At 49.7% G+C, this 22,221-nt stretch overlaps 1 protein-coding gene across 1 annotated transcript; it reads right to left on the bottom strand.

Annotated features, from left to right (window-relative positions):
- Positions 1–148: 148 nt before the first annotated feature.
- On the bottom strand, positions 149–20,795 carry PGAP3 (post-GPI attachment to proteins phospholipase 3). Its single transcript, XM_044004481.1, has 8 exons — positions 20,311–20,795; positions 14,023–14,120; positions 12,862–13,014; positions 2,777–2,839; positions 2,438–2,499; positions 1,906–2,042; positions 1,149–1,353; positions 149–798 (listed from the first exon to the last, which is right to left on the bottom strand). The coding sequence occupies exons 1-8, from the start codon at positions 20,654–20,656 to the stop codon at positions 735–737; spliced, it is 1,128 nt and encodes a 375-aa protein (XP_043860416.1). The 5' UTR covers positions 20,657–20,795; the 3' UTR covers positions 149–734.
- Between the last annotated feature and the right edge of the window lie 1,426 nt (positions 20,796–22,221).

The raw sequence follows: 22,221 nt of genomic DNA, 5'->3' as shown, positions 1-22,221 counted from the left end.
CACTCTGACAAAGAGCCAAACAGTGGCTGGGCTTCTCTGGCTCTTTGCCTGGCTGGAGGAAGGAGACGGGCTTGGGGCCCTACAAGGGGAAGGTGGTGACTCCTCCTGAGTGTGTGGACAAAGCAGGGGCCTGCTTCTTCTAGGCTTACTCTATGGGGCCTCTGTATCTCTCCTGGGGGGGTGGGGGGTGAGATCAGTAGCCCCCACCTGGGGACGCCAGACAACTAGCATCCATCGCCACCTAGTGGTACCATTGGGGAGGGCACCTGTTGGAAAAGGAAAAGGAAAGCCCCCCCTCCTTACTTCCACCATGGGCAGGAAGACAGGTCTGGGGAAGCCCACAGGGGACGGAGGCAGTGTGGACATTCTGAGGGGTAGAAGGAAGCTTCCCTTGAGCACTTGTGCCGGGTGCACACTCCCTGTGAGGGAAGGAAGCCTTTACATTTCTGTAGGGCAGTGGGGGAGTGTTGGGGGAGTGTTCATCCAATGGTCTGGCTCAGCCACTAAGCCCACAGAGTCTGGAGGGAACGGGAGAGAGAGCTCAAGTCCAACAGTGCTCTGAAGGCAGCGAGAGGGCAATGGCATGGAGAAAGGGGTGGAGTCCTGGAGTCACTCCTCCCCTGACCAGAGGCCAAGTTTAGGGAGTAAAGGGAAGAAAACACATCGCCCCGTGGGCTGTAGCTCCCAATGGCCAGAGCCGAGGCCAGGATGAAGCCAAGCTGTCCCCAGCCCCTTCAATCCATCTTTAGTGGGATGGGGATGTCCTTGAGAAGGTAGAGGCTGTCATCCATCAGGAAACTGTGAATAAGAAAAGGAAGTGGGCCCTCAACCCCACCTACCTTTCTACCGAGGGCAAAAAAGAGAACCGAGTCCCTTCTCATCAGCCCAGGAGGAAAAGGTGGAATCTAACATAACGAACCTCTAGGGATGGAAACTAAAGCCCTTTTCCATCCTCCAATTTGGGGGGAGGGAGAGGAGGCTGGTGGCAAAGTCAGTTGGTGCATGAGATACAGATGGACAGTGGCCAAGGGGCACCCATGGGGCTGGAGAATAGGAGCCTAGGAAAGGAAGATGGGCACGTTTCCTGTGGAGGATGAGTATGGGGCATGAGTTTGGAAGAGGGGCAGATAGGCATGGTGGGTACCAACCTGAAAAAGAGGAAGTGGATGGGGATGGTGCTGATATGCCAGATAGCATGGGCATCCAAGACCCAGAAGATGGGAGGGAAGTCCAGCAGTTCAAGGAAAGCTAGCCCCTGCAGCAGAATCATCACCACAGCGCACTTCCACACGTGAGGCAACCGAGGTTGGTTCCAGAGACACCAGCCCAGCCACCAGACCAGATTTACCAAGCCTTGGGGAAGGAGAACCCCAGGGACGCGGTGAGGGCATCTAGGAACCCTTCTCCCCTCCTGGACTTCTTTCACCTTTCTTACTGGACTCTGACCCTATGGCCTCCAAGTGCTCCTCCTTTTCCAATCCCAACTCCCCTAACTTTCCCTTACGACTTCCTTCTCTAACCAAATCTCTCTGCAGACTCCCTTTGTCCTATACCCCAGTTTCTCTCCTTCCCTGTCACATGACCATTACCCTCCCCTGTATATCCTCTTTACTTCTCAGCCCCCCCCCCAACTTCCACTCAGGCCTTCTCATTGTCTTCTCTTCAAACCCACCTCATCCACCAGATCCCCAGTATCAGCACAATTCTCTCCTTGCCCCACTTCAAAGGGTCTCTGCCCCTGCCACTGAAGCCCAACCCAGTTATTTCTACAGGTTGGAAGAAAACTCAAACTAGGGTCTTGCTGTGTGTCTCTCTAGAATCTTCCTATGCTGCTCCTACCTCTCTTAACCCAACACACCACTTCTTTTCACATGGTTTCCCAGTTCACCCTCAGCCCAGCCTCACCCATGGCTACGTTGGCCACCATGTTGTAGCCATAGTCGAAGTGGACGAGGCTCAGGTAGGAGATGTGGGCGGCTAGCAGCAGCAGCAGGAACCCCCCGAAGGCACTGGCCACGGCTGGATGCTGTAGCCCCAAAGTCCTGTGACAACCCCCCAACCACCACCACAGAGCCACTCAGATCCAGTCATCCATTTTCCTGGAGGCCACTGGACTGAGTGCCCCTGACAATGGCCTCTGACACAGACAAAAACAAAGAATGGGGGCCTTACATCCATTCCCCTGGTGTCTGCTTTGTATGATTCCCTACTCTACTATCCCTTCCCCTGTACCTCTTCAATAATGACAACCTAGATGTGAAATGGGGTCATAGAAAATGGAGTGGGGGGGGGGGGCCAGAGAGCTTGACAAATGGACCATGGTGGGGGGGGTGGAGAATCATGAGAAACTTTTTTCATCCTTTTACCTGTACCTGTCTGAACTCGTTCCCAGACCAGCTGGGTGGGCCTTACTGGTGGTAGGGAGGGGGGCACTCACCTCACACAGCACAGATAGATGGAATGCAGAATCACTGTGGAGGCGCAGAAATAGTCCATTTTCTGAGGAAAGTGTCAAGATGAGTGAGAGTTTATACCTGCTTCCCTCATGAGTAAGAGGTAGGATAGGGGTGGGGTGGGGGGAAGCAGGCAGGCAAGATTCTGAAGGTGGATGTGGTTTTTCCCTGTCAGTCAGGGAATTAACCCCACTCCCCCAGCCCAGAGTGGGAAGAGACATGGGGGCATGAGAAGCGTGAGAACAGAAGAGCTTGGGAAGGATGCACAGCCCCTGCCCCACCCTTGGCCCCTCAGGTTCCCTGGCCATGAGAAAGATACTCACCTCAGTGAGGCTGGTGTCCCTTGTGTGAAATACTGTGGACCAGAACCAGGCATTGAGCGAGACCTGAGGATTAGGGTAAGTGCAGTGAGCAAGAGGTTAGACTTGGCCTTGGCTAACAGAACAGCATGGGGGGGGGGGCGGGCGGTTCTCCAGCCTAGCTTCCAACTGATCATGTGGTGATTCCCTAAGTCTCTGTCTCAGGGGCCTCCCCACTTAGCCTCCAAATTCTGGCTTTTAATTCTACATCCTCACATTTTTAAAAGATGTTTTTATCAATATCCTTTGTTTTTCTATCACTTTCATTTCACTGTCCACCCCTCCCCCACCCAGTGAGCTATCCCTACAAAAACCCTATCCAAAAAAAGGTGTGTGTGGGGGGGGGGTGGGGGGGCGCAGTTCAGCAAAACTAACACATCAGCCCAGTCTGACAGCATACGTCATGTTCCACACCCTGAGTCTCCCATCTCGGCAAAGAGAGAAGGGAGGGGGCCCTCTCTTATCTCCTTTTAGGCAGCTTTCAGTTTCGGGCTTTGGGGTTGGGGGAGTCTTTTCATTTACACTACAGTAGTCACAGCCATCATCTGTATAAACCCTCCATTCCAAACATTTAGCTTCTCATTCTGGCCTGGGGAAAGCAAGCAGTTTTCCAAATGGCTAAGGAAGACTCAGAACCAATTCTTGGACCTACTAGAGAAATCCCCAGCCCCAAATTGTGGTTCTTTTCCATCATCTTCTCCCCCAGCCAGGGACTCAGGAGCAGCAGTGCTGGCAAAGTCTTGCGCAGGCCTGGGAAGCTGTTTCTTCAGGCTGGCCAAGTTACCCAATCTCTAAGACAACAGCCCCCAGGGGCCACACCTCCTCCCTGGCAGTGGTCGAGGCCAGCTCCCTCCACCCAAAGACAACAGGTATGGAGCAGACAGGTGACCTCAGCCTCTGGGCTGGGGGTGAGGAGTCAGATCCCAGGGTGGAGTTTGTTTTGGGGGTTTTTTTTTTGGAGGGGGGCAGTCAGCGTGGGGTGTGTCAGACTTTAAGATCAAGCTGATCCCACCACAAAAGATACTGAAGAGCCCAACCAGGCTAGGCCAGCCCAACCTGCTATGCCAGAGCCTAGGCTGGAGACCATAGGGAGGAGTAAAGGGGCACAGACAAAGGGGAGCAGAGGGCTGAGTGGGGGGAGGGGGGAAAGGAGGAGGATCATTTCTGTGCCTTTGGAGAGAAAATTAATTACATAGAACTAGATGCTAAGCATCCTGCAAATGAGACCCTAATTATTTTGGAGTGAAAAGTAGGGCCTTGGGTTGGGTGGGGGACCAAAATCGGGCCTGAGTGGGGACTGAGAAGGCCCTAGAGGTGGCCAGAGAGGGCAGGGCTGGGAAAAGGCATAAGGACTAAGCAAGACCAAACCGACACACGTTAGGGTGCAGGGGAGAGTAAGGGGTGTTAGTTACTCCATAGATGGGATGGCAGAGGGCAGACAAGAGGACACAGAGCTGGGAGGCCTTGGAGTGGGGAACTCAGAGACAAGCTGATGAAGTAGGAGTGGAGAGATGTCCCCAAAGCCAAGCATGGCCCTGTGGGGCTCAAAACAACATGGTATGACTGGATGAGTGCTACATGCGAGAATGGATCCCTGGTGCCCGGCACACAGTAGGTACTTAATAAATGCTTGTTGACTGCCAGGTGGGACTTGAGAGACATCATTTCTGGCCTCGGCCATGTTGCTGGGTAACTAACTGTGGGTAGGGAGGTCACTTGACCTCTTGGGTCTCATTTTTCCAGAAGGGATGGACTAGACAGTCCCCCAGATTCCCTTTAGTTCTATCTTCAATGACTCCGAGTGACCATTTCTCCCTCACCGAAGGGCACATCCCTCCCATCCCCCAGGCCACTAGAGTACATATCTCACACCGCCCCCCCACTTCATTTTCTCTTTCCTTCACCCCAGCTTGCCTCTTCTGGGGACGGTCAGGAAAAGGGGACAAAGTTCTGTCAGTAAGGATTTCGATGGCATTTTGTCTGTAACTAGCTGGGTGACTGAGGAGCCTGATCAGATTGGGAGAGGGGGTCTACCAAGCTGTGCTTTTAAGGATAGTGGGCAAGGGGGTAGGGTGGAGTTACTAGATGACAAGTGACTGGGGCTGGGCCTTGAGGTTGGAAGGAAGAGAAGGGACACTGAAAGTCAGGTAGGGCAGGTTTCCCAAAGCAGACGAGGTTTAATTTGGAAGGAGAACAGAGGACCTGGTGCCAGCGATGCCTGAGAGCCAAGAAGGGAGCCAGCCGGCAGGGAATGGACTGGCAGTCACCCAGCTGCCTTGTTAACCACTACAGGAAGGGGGAGGCGTGAAATGGGCCCAGTTAAGTAGTAGTTGGGAATGAAGAAGAAGCCTGTCTTCTCCCCTGGTTTGGACTCAGGATCCCCCAGGGTGAAGTGTTGGGGAGCCTGGCCCCATTCCTCTTCCTATGCCCCTTTCATTTATAAAGACCTGCCACTCTGCTCTGCCTTGTGCCTGTCTGAAAAGCCAGCCACCTCTCTATTTAGTGGGAGGACCGGTTTGTTTTTTTCCTCTTCTGACCCCATCTTACTGGCTTACTTGGGCCCTTCCAGGAGAATAACAAGGCTGGTGAAGTGGTCTTGGGGTTTAAAGACACTAAGGTTCAAGTCCTTGCTCTGACCCTGTCACTTGGACTCTCTCAGTCTCAGCTTCCTCAACTCAGACCTCATAGGCTTCTAGCCTAATCCCCTCATTTTACAGATGAGGAAACTGAGGCCTCCAGAAGTGCAGTGACTGCCCAATTAGAGGCAGGCTTTGAACCCTGCCTCCTCTCCCTGTTCTACAGGCTTTCATCTTTATCTGAGTCCCTTTCATCAAGCACAGCCCCAGATAGAGTAGGGATTCACAAATGTTGGCTGAATTACACTCAATAATCTGAAAGCACTATTGAATTGGGAGCTTTCAGCATGAGCTTAGCTCCTCAGAGGAGAGAAGAATCCTTTTCTCCTCCAGTTTCCTGGGGTATCCCAAGTCCCCATCACTACTGTGGCCTAGATGCCCTGCTAAGAGGCAGGCCAAGGGACAGGACTGGGCCCTCGAACCGTTGCTGCTCCCCTGCTCCTTCATGTCCCAAGGCCCTGGGGCTCACTGCCCTCTAGTGGGAAATATGCCCCTGTCCTTGTCTCAGGGGGAGTGGAAAAGAGGCTTGTGTTCAGGGTGGGTAAGGCTCTATTCCTGTAATGGAGTGACAAGAGCACAGGCCTGAGCATCTACAGACCCAGGTCCTAGTCCTGACTCTGCTACAGACTCTTTGTGACTTTGGACAAGTCCCTGGATGGTTCCACTTCAGCTGTAAAATGAAGGGACTAGACTAGATGCTCTCTAAGATCCCCTCAGCTCTAAAAATTCTCCAGGGCTGTAACTCTAGCTCCTGTCTGGGTGACCAAGAGTCATCTCTGGAGCTGGCATTTGGGCAGTCAAGGGTGTGGGACCAAACACTCACATCCTCCCCGTCCCTGACACCCCACCCCCACTCCTAGTCTGGGAGAAACAGATTCTATTTCGATTTGCTTGGAGAGCTGTCAGGGAGGGGGTCATTGGCACTAGCTGGGTTCCCCTTCGGGGCAGGGAGGAGCAGCAAGGAGAGGCCAAGGTCCCAAAACCCCCAGTCCAAACCAAAGCTCTAGTCCTACCAGCCCTGCCCCACCCCCAACCTGGGGGGAGGGAAGGGGAGACAGGGGCTGGGGCCAGGGCTGAAGTGACCCTGCCAATAAGACAGCACTGCTGGAGGAGATCGGATAACAGGGGGCCCAGCAGGCGCCAATAGCCCTGCATACATAAACACCACGGAGAAGAGACCTCAGAGCCCGAAGCATCCAGGGCTACTGAGCTGCAGGGACACAGGGAGGAGGGCAGAGCAGGTGTGGGCAGCCTGTTTTAGGCATCTGCAAAATAAAACTATTAAGGCAAAGAAGCTAGAATAATGAAATAAACCGCTGGCTGAAAATCGTGCTCCATGCCATCAAGCATCGTGAAACCCTGGTGTTAAGACCTAATACTCAGGATTGTCACCAACACTCCCTCTGAGACAAGCAGGTCTTTAAATAGCTCTGAGCCTTGGAAGCTGGGAGTCAGAATGTTAAATATGAAGGCTGCTGTCATCTGGAATGCCTTCCTCCAAGAGGCCGCCACATCTCACCCCCTGTTTGGGGGTGGGGGGGAGGCCCAGGGAGGAAGAGGTCACAACTCCCACACGGGACAGCTGGGAAGTCCTTTCTGATGTCTAACCTCCGTCCTTCCTGCTGAATCTTCAGCCCCAGCAGAGGCCTGGCCTCTGCAGACCCATTCAAAAACAGGCCTTAGGTCCTCACCTTTACTTTCTCTTTTCCAGGCTAAATAAAGGGGAGGAGTGTGTTGACTGCAGAAAAAGAAGGCAGGGGAGGTGAAGGGAGTACTATGCCTCTGGGCCCCTTGCTCAGTCTCTGGGCTCCAGAACAGGGTAGAGACGCCTGCCGTGCCCGGCCCAGTCCCTGGGGCCAGAGGGAGCTCCCCATCCCAGCAGACCACAGAGCAGCTCTGTCTAGGCTATGAATGACCCCTGCTGCACAGCTCCCAGCCTAAGGGTGTAGACTTACCCAGCCCCAAGAACAAGGAGATAAAAACATAGGAGCTGCCATCCTTCCAAGACAGGATGTGCCTCAGCCCTGGTGGGCAGCTTCCCCAGCAGGGGAGACCCAGGGCTACCAGTCCTGTAATGCAGGATCCTAGAGTCTAGCAGAGTTCTGAATTCCCCCTTAGGTCCCTCCAGAAGCCGACAAATAAATCTGCTCAGATGACCCTCCACGCTGAACAAAATCCCTTATTTTCCCAGAAACAAACAAAGGCCTAAAGACCAAGACAAAACTGAAAGGTAAATTATGAAACCCATGTAAATGGCCATGCTCTCTGGGTTCTATGGGCCCCAGTCTTAGCAAACTAAGATAAGCCAAAGTGAAGGCTGTGGCCGAGTAGAAGAGAGGTCCCGCTTTCCTATCTCACCATCCCTGGAGAGCCCAGGGTCAACAAGAAGTCAGGGTTCATTCTCTTGGAAGGCCTGGTCCCTTTAAAGAGGAGAATGCTCAAGGTCAGGAAGAGAACAGTCTGAGTCCCGGCAGAGCAAGGGTCCCAACACATTTCAAATCAGGGAAAACCTTGACACTTTCCAGGTAACCACCTGGAATACTTAGTCACTGGCCTCCCTGAAGACAAGGACCCCAGGAGCCCCTTCCTGTCTTATGATTCATCTGGAAAATTTAGAGAACTGGGTTGAGAGAACTCAAGCAGGAATGCTTTGTTCTCATGTGACAAGTGAAGGTGTGAGAAGCTAAGACAGAACTCAGGCAAAAGTGTAATGAGGAACACATAGTCAGGCGGTCTCTCTAAGGGGACCTGAAAGCAGAGGAGGAGAGGAGAAGGGGACTGGTGAAGCCCTTCGGCCCACCTTCTTCCCCACCTTGGCCATCAATCTAAAAGGGAAGTTATACTGACCTCCTTGTGTCCTGGTTATGACCTGTCCTGGGAGATAGGGCTGCCCTCATTTTCCAGAATTATCATCCAAACCTGGTCTGGATTTCTCAACTGCTATCAGCCCTTTGCCCCTGGTGGGATCAAGAGCTATCTATCTACAGGACCCTGCCAGACACAGTGGGCTCAGGGGACCTCTCTGCTCTTCCTGGAGCCAGGAGAACAAGGAAAGGGTGTGGAACAAGGAAGAAGGAACACAACTAAGGGAGATTTGGTCCTTGTTCTTTCTCAGCACAGTGGTTAGGGTGCTGGGCCTGGAGTCAGGAAGACCAGGGTTAGAATCCTGCCTCAGACACTCAGCAGCTGTGTGACCCTGGGAAAATCACTTAACATCTCTGATCCTTAGTTTCTTCACCTGTAAAATGAGGATTAAAAATGGCACCTCCTCTACAGGGTTGCTGAAAGGCGAAAATCAGACAATGGCTAGAACACACTTGGCAAAATGCAAAGCGTCATGTAAATGTAAGCTCTTAGTATTCTCATCCCATTTCTCTTTCCATTGGCACCATCCTCTTCTACTTCAGACATGGTCAGAACTCTCCAAGTCCAGCTCTAGTGACTAGCCCAGCTCTCCTCCCCTTCATCAACAAACTCTTACGCCATTCAACAAGCATCGAGCTCCTACTGTTTACCAGGTGCCATCGCCCCTCTCCTCAAGCCTCACGGTCTGGCTTTTTGTCTTCATGATTCCCTTTATAAGTGCTCTCTCCAAACCCAATCACATTTTCAAGGCCTTGTTCTTTCTGACCTCCTGGACACATCTGATGCTGTTACCCAGTCTCCTGCTACAGTCTCTCCTGACTTCCTCGTTTCAGAGCCATGCCAGGTATCCATTCAATCGATCCTTTCCCCCAAAGGCTTCTTCTCTCCAGAGGCTCTGCCCTCGGTTACCTGTCACTCCCGCTCCCACAGCTGCACCCACTACCTCTGCTCAGGTGACTTTCAGATGTGTCTCAATAGCTCTGCACCACTTTCTCAGGCTCTTTGTTGGCCTGCATCTTCAGCTACCCCATAGGCTATCAGCACCCGGTCACCCCACTCACACCTCAAACTCGACATGTTCAAAGTCAAGCTTCTGAATCTTAACCCTCAATCTCCCTTTTGACTTTATGTGTCGATAGGGTCATAATTCACCATGTCTGAAACCTCAGTGTTTCCTCTAACTCTGACCCCGACTGCTTCTCTCATGCCAATCACCAACCCCCACTAATTCTTTATCAATATTAACCCTCAGAAGGGGCAGCTAGGTGGCACAGTGGATAAAGTACCAGCCCTGGATTCAGGAGTACCCGAGTTCAAATCCGGCCTCAGACACTTAACACTTACTAGCTGTGTGACCCTGGGCAAGTCACTTAACTGCAATTGCCTTACCAAAAAATATATATATAAATTAGCCCTCAGATCTGCACTCTCCTCTCTCTTCCGACTGCTACCATCTCAATACAGACCTTTGCTACTACCCACCTGGATTACTGCCAAACCTTCTTGACAAATCTTTCTCTCTCTATTTGGTGCCCTTTCCAATTCATCCTGCACCCTGCCTCCAGAGGAATCAGCCCTGTGCATTGTCCATGTCATTCCTCTGCTCAAAACCCTACACTGGCTCCAGACTAATTACTGACAAAAATTCAGAATGTTTAGCCTGGCACATAGTAGGCACTTTAATGAATACATTCAGCCATTAATTCCAGACCCCACACCACCTGGCATCCCTATTTCCCTGGGTTTCCAGACTTACCCTGTGTTTCAGCCAAAAGAATCAATCAATTAAATACCTACTATGTTCTAGGCTCTGTGATACAAAGATTAAAAAAACAAAATTGCCCAGGCCCTCAAGAAACTTACATGTTGTTGGGGTAAACAACGTATACACATAAAAGTAAATGAAAAACATACATCAGATAAACAGAAAACAATCTAGGCAAATGGGGAGACATAAGTAACTAGAAGGATCAGAAAAGACCTCATGTAGAAGGAAGTGGCATTCCTGCTGAGTTTTGAAGGAAGTCAAGGATTCTGAAAAGTTAGGGGTGGGGGTGGGGGTGGGGTGGCAGGTAGAATTCCCCAGGCATAGGATACAGCCTGGGCAAAGGCACGGGGATGAGAGAAAGTTGTGTATAAGATTTAGATAGCACATAGGCCAGTCTGGCTAAAATAATTAGTTAAAGAGAGTAATGTGTAATCAATCTGGAACAATTGGCTAGAACCAGACAAGGAAGGAATTTAAATGCCAAATCAAGGAGTTTACATTTTGTCTTAAAGAAAATAGATGGTCATCAGGGTCTTTTGAGAAGGGGAGTGACAGGATCAGGCAGGGTCCATGCTTCAGTAGCTGTGTGGAGGACTGGCTGGAGAAGTGAGATATGGAGGGAGGAGGTGTACTAAACAGTCTTGGTGGTGAGAGCCTGAAATAGGGACGTGACCGTATGAATGGGGAGAAGGGAAAAGATGTAAGATGCTGTGGAGAAGGAAAGGACAAGATTTGGCAGCTGTCTGGCTATGAGAGAGGAGGCTGTGAGAGAATAAAGAGTCAACAATGGGTCACAGGTTGTGATCCTTCCAAGGATGGTAGTGACCTAGAGAAGAAGAGGGATGGGCTGGGGGGGAGGGGGGAGATAATGAGTTCTGTTTGGGGCGTTCCCAGTGGACATCTGGTGGGAGATATCTAGGAAGAAGTTGGTCGTGTGGGACTGGAGGGTTTAGGAGACACTGGCACTGGGCACACAGAACCTGGCTAGACTACGTGTTGTCCTCCACCGACCTGTACTTCCCCACTTCCCCTCAGAGGATCCCCTGTGCCTGCTTTGTGAGCCTAAGGCTTCATACCCTAAACACCACCCCTGCTCCCCGGCTTTGGATCTCACAGACCCCTCTGCTTTTTTTTTTTTTTTTTGGCAGGCAATGGGGGTTAAGTGACTTGCCCAGGGCCACACAGCTAGTAAGTGTCAAGTGTCTGAGGTCGGATTTGAACTCAGGTACTCCTGAATCTGGGGCCGGTGCTTTAACCACTGCACCATCTAGCTGCCCCGACCCCTCTGCTTTTGCCCCTCTTACCTACACATGTGAGAGGAGTGTGAGAAGTGACTGGCATTCTGGACTTGATAGTTCTCGGGAGGACAAGTGTTCCCTCCCAGAACTGAGAGAGATCATGGAACAATGGTGAGTGCATTAAGTCACACCCAGAATTTTGAAAAAAGGAAAGGAACACATGATCTTTGAGAGAATGAGACAGGCTGAGGATTTCTCGTCCTTCTGAACCACCGATGGCAGCACGCCAATCCTTACACCCTTCCGTCTGATTTTGTATGACTGGCTTTTTTTTTTTTTTGACTGAGTTTCATCCCTCTTGGATGGTCAGTACTATGAGGGCAAGAAGTCTGTCTTACTTTGAACCTCTCCCAGGACCTGGCAACCAGGACTTGCACACAATAGGGAGGGGCACTGGACCTATGATCTTATTAATACAGTATAGGAAACTCCCTCAATGGATGCTCCCTCTATAACTTATAGTCTTAGATTCTAAGTATTGGGAGGGGAAGTGACTTGCCCAAAGCCACACATGCTAGTATGTGTCAGAGGTAGGACCTGAACTCAGGTTGTGCCAGCCCTAAGGCCAGCTCTTAGTCCACTGTGTCATGCTGCCCTGGCACTGAATGCAATTCAGCAAGCAATTACTAAGGCCCTCTGAGGTGCTCTGCATTGTGCCTCGCATCTGGGACAATAAAATCCTTGCTGACAAGGAGCTAACATCTGACTGAAGCAATAAGACATTTAAACTGAGGAATGCACAGTAAAATTTGAGGAGCTCTTTCTCCCTACTAAGTAGGGAGATCAGGGAAGGCTTCCAAGAGGAGGTGGCCTGAGTTCATTAAGCCTTGCAGGAAGCTGGACATTCTAAGAAGTGGAAAGAAGGAACACATTCCAGGCATGCAAGATAGCTGGGGCAAAGACAAGAGGCAAGGGTGGAATTCAGAGAAGGGTAAAGGTAAGGGTAAGGGTAGGATGCAGTGATATTAGAAGGTGTAGGCGACAGTAAGCCTGGAGAGGTAGGCTGGAGACAAACTGAGGCGGGAGGGCTTTAAAAGCCATCTATCTCCTTCCCCTCTTTGCAAACTGCTCCCCTCATCTCCTCACCTCCTTCCCAGTAAACTTTTCCTAATTAACCCTACCTTCCTGGGCACTCTTTTACTAGGCCTCAGTCCTCTGTCCCCTCAGATTCATTTGCAGTTGTTTGTACCTACAAAAAAGTGTTTCAGTTCTATTCAATCAAGCTGAATTTTGTTTTTTGTTTTTCTGCATATTTGCATTTGTTGGCATTTCCTCCTATTTAGAAAAAGGGCTCCTACTGGGTAGGAGCTGAGTCTCCTTTCTTCTTTGGCACTCTTTGGGGTGGCTGGAACTCCAGCCTGCAAAGGCTTTCCTTACTGTCTCCACCCCCCCATCCCCTCAATGCCACTGCTGGTTACCAAGAGGTCTCTGTTCCTCTTTAAGGAATCAAGCCCTAGGGTGGGCTGGTGCCCAGTTACTTACCCAGGCAAAGGCCACACAGGTGTGGTACATAGGGGAGGAGGCTGGGACAGAGGTCCGATAGCGGCTGAGCATGATCAGGTTGGCTAAACCATTGAGGAAGGAGGCCACAGCTGAGGCTGGTTCTTGGAAGAAAAGGAACCGAGAGAAGGGCCACTGAAAAGGAAGAAGCAGCTCAGAGTCACGTGTCACCTGGGAGCCACAGTACACATCCACAGCTCTAGGTGACAGCTTCTGGAGTCAGCAGGAAAGCAGGCCTCTCTTCTACTTTTCTGTCCCTCTTACTTGGTCTCAGTCCTGAACACTCCCAGATTCCCTTGCAGTGCTTTGGGCCTGGTTTGTAGATGAGAAACCTACAATGTTGCTTTACACCTACAAACAGACCTAGGAATTCTATTCAGTTAATCTGCATTCAAAAGCAAGTATACATCTGTGAGAATTTCTTTCCACCTGGAAAGCTCCATTGGATGATGGGTCAGGAGGATAAAATGTCTGCCCAAATTCACAGGGTACTGCACTCTCACCTGGGGCTGAGGACTATACTCCTTGGAATACCAGGGGTGAGCAAATGCATGATGATGGACAGACCAGGGATGGAGAGCCAAGCCCTGGTCCCCCATCCCAGCTCTTACCAGTTACTACCTTTTTGGATCTCCATTTCTTCACACAGTAATACCATGCTGTATCTGCACCTACCTGTGTCTCCTCACACGGCTTTACTGAGGACCAAATGCAAGGTTATGTCTGTGAAACCATTTTGGAAGTGGTTTAACACTAATCAAATTATCATCACCCACCTCCACCGCTGGAATTCAAAGCAGGATGGCAGGTCAAGAAAGTCATAGTATGAAGGCTTTTTCTTATTATTTAAAAAAACAATGACTACTTCTCTGCCTGAAAGGTCTGTGTCTCTATAGCACCGATTAGTCTCATGCTGGGCTCACCCCTCCGATCTCCCCAGGCCTGGGATGGAACACACACCTCCCACTGGACCATCAGAAATAAGAACAAGATGAAAAAGAAACACAGCCTAGGGCCGCTTACTGGCACTGAAGCCTGCTACACCATGCCATTCCATGCCACCCTCCAATGGCCACCACCCTCCCCCGGCTCACCAGAAGGCTCCCTGCAAACAGCCCATCACCATCCTTTCTTCCAACTCACCTTTCCATGAAACTGAGGAACTTTGTAACCTTCCCGGAGGTAGAGGCCCACGGTGACCCACATGCATTCATACTTACAGTCATCCCTGCAGGTCCAGCCTGAAAAAGACAAAAGAATTTCTTAGTAACCCCAACCCTACTGTCTCTTTAAAAAAATCTGGATTCCCCACTCAGGGAAATTTAACTTGCAGATCAGAGAGTAGTCAAATGGATCTTAAAACTCTGGGCTCTATGTCCATGGATGAAGGATGAGATGAGACCTAGGAGAAGGATACTGAAAGCAGGGTGAGAGTTAATTGGGCAAATAGAGAGATTTTTCTGATTCTCTAAAGGAGATGAAGCCATCTGAGCTGAGGTTCTCCCTACCCAAGCCACCACCCATCTCCTCCCAAGTTTGTTTCTACTTCGTGCAGAAGTCCTTGATGCAGGACCTCCCTCTGAGCCTCCCCTCCTCCCCTCCTTGTCTCTTTACCTCCCAGGGAAGATTTCCCTTGTTCTGTAATGTGAATGGAGAAAAACTAGGTCACCTCCCCATCTCCCAATATGGCTCAAAACTCCTGGCTCCCACTCCCACACTGCAGGGAGTGAGTATCACAGAGCTCTCTGTATGTGCATATGTGGGCCATATGGGGGCAAAGAGAGCTGACAGCGGTGGAAAGAGGAATTAGGGTGTTGGGAGTTAGGGGATATGGGCTCTAGTCTTGGATGCTTCTAACTGGCTATGTGACCCCAGGGAAGTCAGTTCACTCCCCTGGATCTTCATTTCCCCACCTGTAAAAGGAGGTTGATTAGATGGTCCTCAAGGCCCCTCAGTTCTAACATTCTAGAATTCTAGCTCTGGTCTGGGGCCCAGAGGTAGCCTGAATTCCTTAGGCCCACCCGAGCCCCAACCACCATTTAACTTAATACAACTGAATTCAACATTTTCAAAATGACAACTAAGTGCAAGGCACATAGAGGCATTAGGATGACAAAGATGAAAAACAACATAGTCCCCTTAGTTAATCTGTGGACAATCTAACTAGGGCAATTGTGAGAATGTACACAAACACCTATTATACAGGTAGACTAGGGTACAGATGAGGGAACGCCTAGAAAAAAAGGCTAAGAAAAATTTGGGATTGGAGAGATCCATTTCAGCTGGGGTGGGCCAGGAAGGTCTCATGCAAGAAGGAGGTGGTACCTGAGCCCGGCCTTGAAGGAAGTTGAAGGCAGAGGTATGGAAGACAGCCTGCTCCTAGAAGAATATATATGGCAAGACTAGGGACCAGATGGCTGGAATGTAGGGTTTCTGAAGGAGTGTTAAATGAAATGAAACTGAAAAGTCAGGATACAGCAAATTATGAGGGTTTTAAATGTTAAACTAAGGAGTCTGCATTTTAGGTGATAGGAAATGGAGAGATACCAAAGACTCTGGGGCAGGTGAATGATGCAGTCAGAGCTTTTGGTAATGGTATAAAGCTTAGATAGGAAAGGGGAGAAGTTCAGATTAAGATGTAATAAGGGGGGGCAGCTAGGTGGCGCAGTGGATAAAGCACCAACCCTGAATGCAGGAGGACCTGAGTTCAAAGCCAGCCTCGGACACTTAACACCTACTAGCTGTGTGACCCTGGGCAAGTCACTTAACCCCCATTGCCTCTTAAAAAACAACAACAACAACAACAAAGATGTAATAAGGGGGCAACTAGGTGGCACAGTGGATAAAGCACTGGCTCTTGATTCTGGAGGACCTGAGTTCAAATCCGGCCTCAGACATTTGACACTTACTAACTGTGTGATCCTGGGCAAGTCACTTAACCCTTGTTGCCCCACCAAAAAAAAATCCATAATAAGGACATGAACCAATCCAATCAATTTCATCTTCACACTTCTTGAATATGCTCCCTTCTCTCCTCTGACTCTGCCACCACTCTAAGGCAGACCCTCAACATCTCATGCCTGGATTACTGCAACAGCCTGCTGGTGGGTCTGCCTGCCTCAAGTCTCTCCCTACCCCATCCATCTTCCATTCGGACGCTAAAATGATTTTCCTAAAGTGTCTAATCATAGTCACCTCTCTACTCGATAAACTCCAGCTGATCACCTCCAGTATCAAATGTAAAATCTGTTTGGTGATCAAAGTCCTTCATAGCCTAGCGCCCCAGCCCTCTCTCGTTCTGTTACACCTTCCTCCCCTCCCCCCCCCCTTCCCCCTGCGCTCCATCGCCACCTGCTTCCTTCCTGGTCCAAGAACAAGATTCTCCATCTTTGGTCTCTAAGCATTTTCTCTGGCTGTTCCCCATGCCTGGAAGGCTCTCCCTCCTCATCTCTGCCTCCTGATTTCCTAGGCTTCTTTGGGGTCACAATTAATCCCATTTTCTGCAGGAAGCCTCTCCCAATCTGCCTTAATTCCAGCGCTTTCCCTCTGTGGCTTATTTCAGTTAATCCTGTGTACAGCTTGTTTGTATGTGATCTCCTCTATTAGACTGTGAGGTCCTCAAGGGCAGGGACCATCTTTTGCATTTCTTTATACCATTAACCCTTAGAACAGTGACTGGCACATAGTAGGTGCTTATCAAATGTTTACTGACTAACTGAAGGGAGGCAGTGTTGAGAGGGAAGAAGTGGGGCATGAGTGCAAGCAATGTGCTGGAGGTAGAATGGTGTGGCCTGCCCAGCTCCCACAAGGCTCCCCCACGAAGCAAGTAGTTGGATGTAGGCTATGATGGAAAGGAAAGAGTCAAAACTGCCTCCAGATTTTGAGCCCAAGTGGCTCAGAGGAGGACTGTGCAACCAGTAAAAATGGGGAAGCCAGAAGAAGAATCAAATGATCAGAGATTAGGGCTGGAAAGGACCTTGGAGGCTTCTGTTCCAATCTTCTCATTATACAAGGTGAGGAACTGGAGCCCAGAGAGGTCCTCACTTGCTTAAAAGCAGAGCTAAAGCCTGAATAGAATCCCTGTGACTCACTTTATTTTAAACCCAGTGCTCTCAGCTCTCTCCACTGCACTATGCTGCAGTTTTTTGGGGGAAGATGAATTGGGTTTGGGACACGTGGAGCTGGAGATGTGGGTGTGATATCCAGGTGGAGAAATCCAGCAGGCAGATGGAAATTCAAGATTATGGCTCTGGGGAGAGATCAGAGCTGGGGATCTGCATTTTGGAGTCATCTGCAAGAGGTGCTAATTGAAACCATGGGAATGGATGAGATCACCACAGGAGAAATTCTACTGAAAGAAGAGGTTGAGAGCAGGACCCTAGAAGACATTTAGAGGGCAGAAAGAGGAAGATGAATCAGCAAAAAAGAGCGAGAAGGAGAATCAGGTCACTGACCTGAGCCTGGTGAGCAGTGTCACTGAAGACAAAAGAGGAAAGAGTAACCGGAAGAAAGAGGTGCCCCTAAACTACAGAACATCAAGGAGAGAGAGGATGAAAAAGAGGCAGCTAATAGCGCTGAGGAGGTCACGGGTGATTCCAAGATTCTGAGCAGTTTTAGGGGATCACAGATTATAAAACTAGAGCTCTCCCCAAACTCTGTCCCCAGTGACCTCCCCGTCGCCTGAGCCAGTAGCCCCTTTACTATGCTCATCCTCCTGGGCATTTCTTCAGCATCAGACACTGCTCACCAGGTTCTTTTCTTCCTTGGCTACTGGGACGCTAAGTTTTCCAGGTTCTCCTGATACCTCTTTAATAAACCTTTCTAGGGGCGGCTAGGTGGTGCAGTGGATAAAGCACTGGCCTTGGATTCAGGAGGACCTGAGTTCAAATCCAGCCTCAGACACTTGATACTTAACTAGATGTGTGACCCTGGGCAAGTCACTTAACCCTCATTGCCCTGCAAAAACAAAAACAAAACAAAAAATAAATCTTTCTTAGTCTCCACTGATTCTTTTTTTTCCTTTAAAGAATGTTTTTCTTGATGTGTATATACATATACACACACACACACATATATATATACACACACACATATCCATATATATATGCACACATGTAAATGCCTGGGCACACGCATCATTGTTTAGTGGTTTTAGTCATGTCTGACTCTTCACGACTCCATTTGAGGTTTTCATGGCAAAGATACTGGAGTGGTTTGCCATTTCCTTCTCTAGCTCATTTTACAGATGAGGAAACTGAGGCAAACAGGGTGAAGTGACTTGCCCAGGGTCACACAGCTAGTGAGTGTCTGAGGCTGGATTTGAATTCGGGTCCTCCTGATTTTGTGTGTGTGTATTTCCCTAGGGCTCACCTGTTTCCCTTGCTGCTCAGAACCCTAGTGTTAAGTCAACAAGCATTTAAGGCCCAACTGCGTTCCATGCATTGTGCTAAGTGCTGGGAGGATATAAAGGCAAAACCAGTGCCTGCTCTCAAGGAGCCTATACTCTAATGGGGAAGACAACATGTGAACAACTATGTACAAACAAGCTATATACAGGATAAGATGGAAGTAATCTCTGAGGGAAAGCAGCAGCATTAATGGGGAATTGAGAAAGATGTCTTGCAGAAGGTGGAATTGTAGTTGAATTCTGAAGGAAGCCAGAGAAGCCGGGAGGTGGAGCTGAAGAGGAAAACATTTCAGACAAAGAAGGCAGACAGTGAAAAGGCACAGAGTCAGAAGATAAAGTCTTTTGTTCAAAAAACAGCAAGGTGGCCAGTGTCACTGCATAGAAAAGTATGTGAAGGGGAATTAAGGTATAAGATGGCTGGGAAAAGGGGTAGCTAGGTGGTACAGTGGATAGAGCACCAGCCCTTGAGTCAGGAGTACCTGAGTTCAAATCCAGCCTCAGACACTTAACACTTACTAGCTGTGTGACCCTGTGCAAGTCACTTAACCCCAATTGCCTCACTAGAAAAACAACAACAACAAAAACCAAACAAGATGGCTGAGAAAGTAGGAAAGAGCTAAGTTATAAAGGGCTTTAAAAGCCAAACAGGATTTTTACATCTGATCATGGTGGTAACAAAGAGCCACTGGAGTTTATTAAATAGGGGAGGTTACATGCTTAGACCTCCATGTCAGGAAAATTGCCTTGGATGGACTGGAAGGAGGAGAGGATTAAAGTAGAGAGGCCATTTAGGCTACTGTAGACCAAGCAATCAATAGTCTAAATAGGAGGTGTTGAGGGTGTGTACCTGGATGGTACCGCAGTGTCAGAGGAGAGTTTAAGGGAGCACATACTAGAGATGTTTCAAAGGTAGAATCGACAGGACCTGGTAACAGATTCAACACTATTTTACAGATGAGAAAACCATCTTCAGTAAGAGAACCTTCCCACTGCCCCTAGGGGCTAACATCTTTCCCTCTAAAGGTTCTCTTTCATCTACCCTGTATATATTTGGTCCATATCTATTTATGTACATGTTATCCCTTCCATGAGGATATAAGCTCTTTGAGGACAGGGACTGTCTTTCTTTTTATTAATTGTATTCTCAGCCAGTTCCTGGCACATAGTAGGTACTTAATAAATATTTATCAGACTTATTGGTTAGGGATTGTTCTGTTTTTTGGTTGTTGTCTTTTTTTTCCAACAATGGCCTTAGCACAGTGCATGATAGCAGAAAAGGCCTGAGGCCCAGAAGAGGGGCATCAGTCAGCTAACTGGCATCTGAACCTAGATTAGAACGGAGGTCTCCTGACTAGAGAACCCATGGTTCCTTTACATTGTACAACTCTACTGTGGGGAGTTTCTTCAGAGAATTCGGAAGACACTGGCTCTGGAGCACTCTTCATAACCCATTCTGCCTGTTTGTGCATTATTACCTCTCTGAGGGATTGTGAGCTCCAGGTGCCCAAGGATAAAACCCTGCATCGTCCCCGCACCTTGCTCTGCACACAGGAACTTCAATCTAATTGTGGAATCTAGTAACAACGATGACGATGGTGGCTAACATTTTTATAGGGCCTCCTATGTGCAGGGGATTTTACAGTTATTAATCTCATTTGATCCTCACCACTGCCCTAGGAGCTAAGGGCCCTTATCATCTCCATTTTACAGATGAGGAAACGGGCTGGGAGAGGTTAAGTGATTTGCCAAGTGTCTGAGGCCGCATTTGAACTCGGGTCTTGCTGCCTGCACCCCTAACTTCTACCCCCAGGATATGCCAGGAACGAAGCGGGGGCCCAGGATCTCTACGGTCACCACTGGGCTGTCACTCACTTTCCAAACCCTACCCGTGGGGAAACCGAGGCACAGACGCTGGAGAGGAAGAAGGGGAAGGGAAGGGGCACTAGGTGGGTGAGGGGCGTGGGCGTGGTCTGCTTGCTGGGCGGGGCTCCATGAGGCGGGGCCTCTCCATAGGCGGGGCTTACCTGCCAGACTCATGTAGATTGGCTGGTGGGAGCGGAAGTGCTGCAGTCCGGCCCCGGAGCAGTTCCACTCGTCGCAGCGGAGGACGCAGTCCCGGTACACTGGTTCCCGGTCACCTTGGGACGCGTCCGCTAGCGCTGCGGCGCCAGCCAGCAGGGCCAGCAGGGTCGTCCGCCCGGCCATCCCCGTAGCCTGGGCCCGTGGCCGCCTCCCTCGCCTCCACTTCCGGTCTCGCAGGAAGTGTTCCGTGTTCATTCTTTTCCAAACCACACCCCTCCGTTCCTCACCCTTTCGCTCCCCCCGACCCCGTCGCTTGCTGCCTGAAGGTTCCGAGGGTCCTAGGGTCATCTCTGAGCCAGTCCTCACGCGGAGGAATGTTTGTTCTGAGGGCCACTCCCTGCCCTCTCCTCTTCATTCCCAGAGTTGATCAAATTGTTGAAGCATCAGGTTCTGTGTTTTGTAGGTTTTTTTGCTGGACTAGTTAAGGCAGTTTGCTGGCGGGTCATGTCGCGATAGTACGTGCGACAAAAAGCCCTGCGGTCGGGGGCAGCTAGGTGTCGCAGCGGATAAAGCACCGCTCCTGGATTCAGGAGGACCTGAGTTCAAATCCAGCCTCAGACACTTGACACTTACTAGCTGTGTGACAGTGGGCAAGTCATTTAACCTGGGGGAAAAAAAAAGCCCTGTGGTCTTGACTTGGAGCCTGAATTCTGAGGCTTCCAGGCCACCTTCGAGGCAGTTCGACTGTGGAGAAAGAGGCTAGGGAGTGAATGTGGGTGGGTGGAAAGGAAGAAATGGGGAGGAAAACTGTAACCCCCAGAATATGGGAGCTGGGGGGCAGCTAGATGTCCCAGTGGATAAAGCGCCGGCCCTGGATTCAGGAGGACCTGAGTTCAAATTCGGTTTAAGAGAGTTGACACTTACTCCATCCAGACTATGGAAGCTGGAAGGGTCTTAGAGGTCATCTAGTCCTAGGGTTGGGGGGGGCGGGGTCTGGGGTAGGAGGAGCTTGCCCTGGAGGTGCTGTAACTATTTGGCAAACCACGTGAGCATCCTATGGAAATTAATCTAATTAATCTCTTTATTTCTTATGTACATATGCATGATAACTTCCAACCAAATAAGGGGTCATTTTCTAATGTGCATATGCAGGAGAAATTCCAGAAATTTTTGCCTTTCACATCGAACCTGGAATGTGGAGAAGTTTACTGAAAGCCTTGGGCAGGTAGACCAGAAAACTGGGAGCCACCCCTCCTTCCAAAACTTCTAGTTCAATTCTTTAATTTTACAGAAAAGGAAACTGAGATGCAGAAAGGGGATGTGACTTGACAAGGGTCACACAGCAAATTACTGACAGAAGTGGGACAAGGTTGTCTAACCTACACACACACACACACACACACACACACACACACACACACACACACACACACACACACACACCACCACCACCACCACCACCACCACCACCACCACCACCACCACCCCCACCCCCAACCCCTCTGGAAGGCTCAGATTAAGCACTCAAATGCTTGCTTATGTATTGATTACAATCTCTTACCTCTCTCCTCCACTCCTCTTAATTTTCATTTTTGTTTACCGGAAAAAACTTGAGGGAAAAGTTGACTACTTTCAAAATCGCCCTCAAATAGCCCTTGGATAGATGCAAAGCTGTAGGAATGAACATTTCTGGTCAGGCCCCACTTTTCTCTGGCCTGTGGAATGCTAGCCAGAATTTAAGTCCTAGATCTAGAAGTGACTCATTTTGTGTGGTTGAACAAGTTACTTCACCACTCTAGGCCCAATGTCCCCATTTATAAAATGAGGAGGTTAGAGTAGATAGATCTCTTAAGGTCTTTTACAACTCTGACATGCTGTGTTCTTTGGTCTAAGGTCGCTTCCAGCTCTGACAT

Source organism: Dromiciops gliroides, chromosome 4, assembly GCF_019393635.1.
Source record: "Dromiciops gliroides isolate mDroGli1 chromosome 4, mDroGli1.pri, whole genome shotgun sequence".
NCBI classification, from domain to species: Eukaryota; Metazoa; Chordata; class Mammalia; order Microbiotheria; family Microbiotheriidae; genus Dromiciops; species Dromiciops gliroides.
This window is presented reverse-complemented; position numbering and strand designations above follow the sequence as displayed.